The sequence below is a fragment of the Buceros rhinoceros genome, unplaced genomic scaffold (genome assembly GCF_000710305.1).
Source record: "Buceros rhinoceros silvestris isolate BGI_N320 unplaced genomic scaffold, ASM71030v1 scaffold1295, whole genome shotgun sequence".
NCBI lineage: Eukaryota > Metazoa > Chordata > Aves > Bucerotiformes > Bucerotidae > Buceros > Buceros rhinoceros.
Genome location: NW_010413255.1, coordinates 15,790 through 22,554, shown reverse-complemented (window position 1 = coordinate 22,554; position 6,765 = coordinate 15,790). Strand labels below are relative to the sequence as shown.

At 37.6% G+C, this 6,765-nt stretch overlaps 1 protein-coding gene across 1 annotated transcript in view; it reads right to left on the bottom strand.

The window, feature by feature from the left end:
• The window catches only part of ARHGAP8 (Rho GTPase activating protein 8), a 46,588-nt gene that overhangs the window by 34,876 nt on the left and 4,947 nt on the right, over positions 1 to 6,765 (bottom strand). Inside the window, exons 3-4 of the mRNA XM_010136649.1 lie at positions 4,664 to 4,751; positions 2,139 to 2,270 (exon numbers count right to left, since the gene is read on the bottom strand). Of these exons, the coding sequence (XP_010134951.1) occupies positions 2,139 to 2,270; positions 4,664 to 4,751 (220 nt within the window). The remainder of the gene's footprint in view (positions 1 to 2,138; positions 2,271 to 4,663; positions 4,752 to 6,765) is intronic.

Genomic DNA, 6,765 nt, shown 5'->3' with positions numbered 1-6,765 from the left:
GGAATTGACCATGACCTCTTAAGAAAAACCTTCCTATAACAGGTTATAGCTGAGCAAGGGCAGGGAGAAGGGACCAACTCAGAAATTACAACAGTTTTTCCTTGTGGTTTTCACTGGGCCCATACATCTTTGAATGAAAAAGACACTGTTTTCACAAAGCCGCTATTGTACACAATCAAACAACTATCCCTGTGCAATTGGCACTACCGTGGATAAGAACCCAAAACCAACAATAAAACCTAACAATCAGAACACCTGAGTTGCTTTACTTTCCATTTTAAATTTGTTCTGTACCTTGAAGCAATGGGCGTAAGCAGCCATTGCTTTTGTGGAAGTTTATGTACCTCATAGTTTTCTAGAAATTAAATGCCCAAAAGACTTTACTGAGCCTCTACTGTAAACCTTCAAAGCAAGATCCATTCTTTTGAAACCATTTCTATTGATCATCTGCTTTCATGAAGTTAGTTAATTAGCATCATCTTTTGTACCCTTCCTCTGTCCTTCCTTTCTTTTGACCCCAAAACATACACACAGGAGAAGTCTGAAAGGTGTTATTTTTGGTTTTTTTCTCTGGCTAGTACCGCTGAACATACATATCAGGATGTGAATACTGCTTTGAGCTTTTCAGTGATCAAGTATGGTAAGAAGTTCCAACAGCGAATAAAATGATGCGTGTACAGTTTTGCCCACCTACCTGGGCTTCTCTGTTCCTCTTTGGTTCTCCTGCTTTCTGGGTCAGGGTGAGGCAATGGAGCGAACAGATTTTTGGCAAAAATGAGAGTCACAGTGTGCACTTGTAGGTATGGCAAAAGGCAACAGAGAAGATATTGTCCTTGTACTGCATCTTCCCATATAGCAACTGTAAACTTGGCTTGGGATTCTCCCAGAAGGAAAAGAGTATGAGGCTCTATCTTCAGGAATAGTCAGTGCGTGAGAAAACCCAATACTGTAGTCTACATCACTCACCAAAGACAAAAGACAAGAGATCCTTTGACTTTCTTCTCCCTTACCAAGTCCCAGAAAAAACAGATATATTGAATTAACCCTATTCAGCTACTAGCAAAAATAAGCTTTTTTGGTCTGCAGCTGCGTGGAGGGCAGTATCTCAAAGCCTTCTGGTGACAGCTTTCTACTGCCACTCTGATGGCTGCTATGTACAACCTCATCTTCTTGCTTAGTGAGTTTGAGAGTTTCAGGAGGTTATTGGGCGAGATTCAAAGGAGTCTGAGCTCTGGCATTAGGCAACCAACTTCAACATCTCCAATTTTCAAAGCAGGGTCAGTTTTTCCACTGGGACTGCTCCCAGTCTAGTCTAGAAACACCCAATAATCTTTTTCAAACACCCAATAGTTTTTCAAATATTTGCTTATTGATCCATCCCATCATACACATACACGCTTGCTCTTAGGAAAGAACTGTATTTTTGCTTTCAGTCACGTTGCTCTTTTTAGGCCAACTTATAAACAATAAGAAGTCACGAACATGTAAAAGAGTAACTGATTTCAATAAGAATTTTCTGCTTTGTCATTGAGTGCACGCTTTCAGACAATACACATCAGAACCGTAGTCTCCACTATTAAAATGCTATTTATCTAAAAGCTTTGGCCTCCACTACACCCTAACCAACTAAAACATGAAGTCACGAGCTGTAGCCGGTGTTACTCCAAAGGTCAGACATACTCAAGCACAGCGGTCCCTTCAGGGCTTTTCATATAACAATCAACAAACACTTCAAGGCCTGTGAGATCCAGACTGTTAAAAAATAATCTTTCCTTTTCTGTACACAGCCTAGCCTCAGGATGATCAAAGATGGCCAGAACAACACAACTGTGAGATAATCAAGAATGAAGTCACATAAGGTGTTACAGCTATCTTAAGCAGCGCACAGAAAAGGCAGTGGCTCTTGGTTTTGCTCCCAAGGGTTTTTATACCTTTAGGTAACCGCCGCAGCACCCAGGCCATTCCTTCATACTGCACAGAATGCACTCACAAGAGAACCAATAGCACCAACATCATTACCAAAATTTGCAGCGGCAAAATGAGTGCAGTCAGCATCAGGAAAGATCTGTTTCCTTCATGGAAGTTAGTTACAGACACTACACAACTGAAAGAGTAAACCAAATATTTTGGAGACATACTTCCTGTCAAATTCTTTGTAGGCTGTTTGTAACCATTTCAGAGATGGTTTATTCAGACTCTTCAGGCCATAGTGAAAGTAGACAACTGTGTAATCATTCTCTACATACTGGTCCAGAGTATATTTTAAGTACCTGCGGAGAAAGGTAATATTTTAGTTTTAAGAGTTTACTGGATGAGATTTTTAAAGCAGTAACTGAAAAAGAAAATGTGCTATTTTTGCACAGAATGTTAGTGACTGTAAATTCACATTTGCTTTCATGTATCAAGTTCTATCAAGTTTATCCTGCTCTTGTTGCAAATAATTCCACAGCACTACAAAGCCTGAAATTTGAAGGATGTATGTAGTTGCAAAACCTATGGTACTTACGAATCACTAAAAGATGAAGACAATATTGGACTGCATTTTCTAAGAAATTTTTTAAAAGATGCATTTTAACTCAAAGTTACTTCCATTTTGCTTTCTTCTGGTCTTTTATTTCTTCCTTTTAGCCAAGCAAACAATGACATTTTGACTTTTCAAAATAATAAAGAATAAATCTTCAGTTTTCCTCTCAATTTAAAACTTTTTATATTTTTGAAAAATCCATTACCCTAATTACTGCCAATTACAACTTGTTACTATAAACTGTTTTCTTGAATATATTTGCCTTTCCCTTGTTTGTATTGTGGGCACTGCGTTCGTAGATCATTTCCCTTAAAAGTAAAGAACTATACTACTTACTCCACCTTGAAATAACACTGCATGTTTTATAAGCAGATTTCTGCATGTTCATTCTTTTATGGTATGGCTTAAGATGCTTTTTTCTTCCCTTCCTCCTACAACTGACGACACTGTATGGCCTATTACACAGCTCAATGATTCAAATAAAGCAATGATGGAGAAATACAATCTGGCCTCATGACTTGCTGTGTCAGATTTCAACCTTCTCATGTCATCCTCAATGCTATCTTACTACTCTGTGACAGAGCCCCAGCTATTGCTCTTAATTGTACGTAAGTGATTTTCATTCAGTAAAATAGATGGTTCCATGTGCCATTAGGCTGTGGCTACCTGCATGTATCAAGGCCACTTTTGACTATCCGCCTTTGCATGGAAAAGCCCATAGCTTCACTCTTACACTGTACCCCCACAGTCTCATTTACCTGCTTATTCCCTCAGCACATTGTAAATCTTAGATTGTGTATAGCCTGGGACACAGACTACCACTGTAATTAATATAATGCTGCTTTGATCCCTGACTTAAGTATTAATGGCATTTTAACAGAAGAAGTAGTAGTAAAAGTCATTCAACACTTTTTTTAAGAGGGGATTTAAATTAAAATGTACCTAAACAGATAGTCTTACATACAGAGTGACTCATGTTTTATTTTACAGCATGCAAATTCCTTGACACATTGCATCTAGAAAGCCTGTATTTCTAAAGACAATTGAGAGAGTTTTGCGGGCATAAAATAACCATTATTTTTGTACAATTACTGTACAGTCAATTACAGCCTGTTCTGAGGCTTTAACAAAATTGCAGTTTTACCAAATCAATTCTTTCAGTGATTTCATCACAAGATACCTACCAATCTGTGCATACTCTGCAGCTTTTTCTCGTAATTCAACACCTGAGTCTAACTATTTGAAAGCACATCACTTGACAGTTACACTGCCAGCTTCCCATCCAGACACCTACTTCCAGTTCCCTCTTAGCACAGACTTTCCAAGTGAATTCCAGGTGGGTTTACAAGGGTTCAAGTCTAGAAGAGTCTAAGGACTGGAAGCCCTAGTTTCATCAAGGCATCTCCTCACAGACCTGAGGAAGGGTTCTTTGATCTAGTAGCAACATGGATTGGCACGCTCCTTTCTTTAGCATTTCCTAAAATTGTTGCAGGTAGCTCCTCTCGGTGATGAGCTAACTGGCATGGCTCTCCCTCCTAGGTGCTAATGCTCCCTCTATGCTACTTAGGAAGCTTTAGCTTAAGGCTGTGGAAACACCCTAGCTGTGAAGAGCATAAAAATGAAGCACATAATACAAAAAATCCAAACATTCAAAGTGAGATACATATAAAAATGTTATGTATAAAAGAGGAAAACCACTAAGATGTAAGTAACTGAACAATGCTTTTGCTGAGTGATGTAGGAGATAACATATAGCAAATTAAGGCAAACACTTCTATTCAAGAGAACATACATCCAAGAGCACTATAATACTAGTATTTCTCTTTCACTAGTCCTCATCATAAATTCAATTTTTTAAATAAGATCTGGATTTGTTAATAAAAGCAAAATGACAAGTTAATTTCAGTACACAGTGAATTGCTGCTTCTACCCAAGATTCCAGGTAAGATAACTCTGACAGTTTCATCCACATCTCATTCACTTTAACATTAACACTAGTAGGTCTTACAGCCTTTTTTCATTTCACTCCTTGCCTCCTGCCTCTCCTCTCCGAAAGCTCGTTCACTTGGAAACGAGCTAATATAAGTTCACATAAAAAAAATGTAAAGCAGCCGACATGGGCGATTAAGAGAAACTTACTCCAGCAACCTGGTGTGATTGAGCTGATGGGAGGGGGGCATACGGCAGCAACTGAAGGTAATCACCTTCCTTCCAGAATTGTCATCACCTAGGGAATGAAATAGTTAGTAAAGACAATGTTCATTTACTTATCCAATGGGACCGCAGTGATCTGGAGGAATGGTTTGCATCTTCTAATATATGGGGCTACCTCAATCGCCCATCATTACTCAAAATTTACTCTTTTGACTCCTGACAAGTTCACCCACACTGTGCAGAGAAGGTTGATGTTCATGCTATGTCCATCCCACATCCAAATTCTACTATCTGGAAAGCCAGGTGCAGAGGTTAAGTCATGCTTGTACTGAAGGTAACTCAGCACTGAAGACTAAGGTGTTAAGATTTTAATATGTTTCTACGTCAAAGATACTGTTCCTTTTAAAGCAGTACAGCAACATCACAGAAAATGTTTAGACAGAATTTTTGAAATTAGACCAATAATGTCTCAAATAATGTTCAAACTAAATGGTATTTAATACTTGCTTCTATTGCCACTAAAACAAAGCTTAGCTTCGATATCAGTAGGAGTACAATAAAGTTCAGAATTGGGGGGGGGTGGTGTTTAAGATATTCTTTATAATTCTATTGTTCCCCTTTCACCCATAATTAACTGAATAAACAACATGTACTGAATAAATTAATAAATGTAATGAATAAACAACAACAAAAGAAGTAAAATAGGGGAAGTTAAATCTGTAATGGAGTCACTTAATGAATAAACATAATCACATTAACACTTCTATGAAAATTGGGTAGAACAGTAGAAGACCTTCAGACCACTTCCTAAGCTGTTCTAATTTGTATTACTGTTGTTGGTTCAAATTACTTTATCTAAACAAAACTTAACACTTCCCAGCTTTGCAAACACTCACTTTCCATGAAAACCCTCCACTGATAGTAATATGGTTTCCTTCATTCAACTCAGGAAGAGGTGGCTGTCTTCACCCAACAGGTTTCACACTAAGAAAAAAAGCCCCCTGTATTTGTTTTGTCCAGTTCCTACCTAATTGTGTTCAACAGTACTGAAAGAGGTCACGATGGAACAGCACCTATTTAAACCCATTCCATTTTAGTCGCAGAAGGAGAAAAGGGAGGGAAGAGGTGAGATTAATGCTTAATGACTTTTCATGTATGAACATGGACTTCTGCATTATCAATTCCAACCAGAAATTGTACCTCATAATCCTGCCATTGATTTGTTCAGCTCTATCTTAAAAAAAAGTTAGTTTTTTTCTGTTTCTTGCTCTTCCAGCTCACTGCTTTGACAAGTAGCAACCTGCTTTCTCAATTCCAGTCAAAATCAGAGCAAATTTTTCCAAATTCATTTGTGTGACAATGGAATCACTCAGCTGAAGCAGCGCTTCTCCTTCCGTACTATCTACCCTCCCAAAGGACACTCTAGACAATAATCGTATGCCCTTCCAACTTGTATTTTACTGCTTGTGAACAAGTTAGATCTTGTATCTCTACCCTAACCTAGCTATTCTCTACCCTGGCTCCAGTCTGAATGTACCTTTCCTAAACATGGGTGACAGGAGTTATATAATAAATTGGAGATTAAGAAATTGGATGGCAGAGCACTTCCTAACAGCCTCTTGCAAATGAAAAGGTCTTTTCTAATGGTACAACTCATCCCAATTTGCATATGAGATCTTTTGAATGCTGTGATTTTAAGATGACTTTTTAAAAATTCTGATGATATTAAATATTACTATTTTACAAGTTAGAAGTGAAATATCATTTTACTTCTCTGAAACTGGATGCAAAGCAAGCAAAAATAAGATGAGAAAAATAAGCAATTGATGAAAAAATATTCAATGCATACTTTAAAGAGATGATTTTATGTCATAAATATGCGTGCATGTCTTACATTTCACCAGAATGTTTTAAAAATAAGTAACTGTAAAGATTAAATGATCCAATATTCAAAAGTGCTATGTAACCATCACTTCTCTCCATGTCACAACAGAAAGTCACATGATAAATGCAGTTAACATTTATGTCAAAAGTTTCCTTTCTGCCTTTTTTAGTGTTTACACTACCTCTTCATTTGCACACTCTTT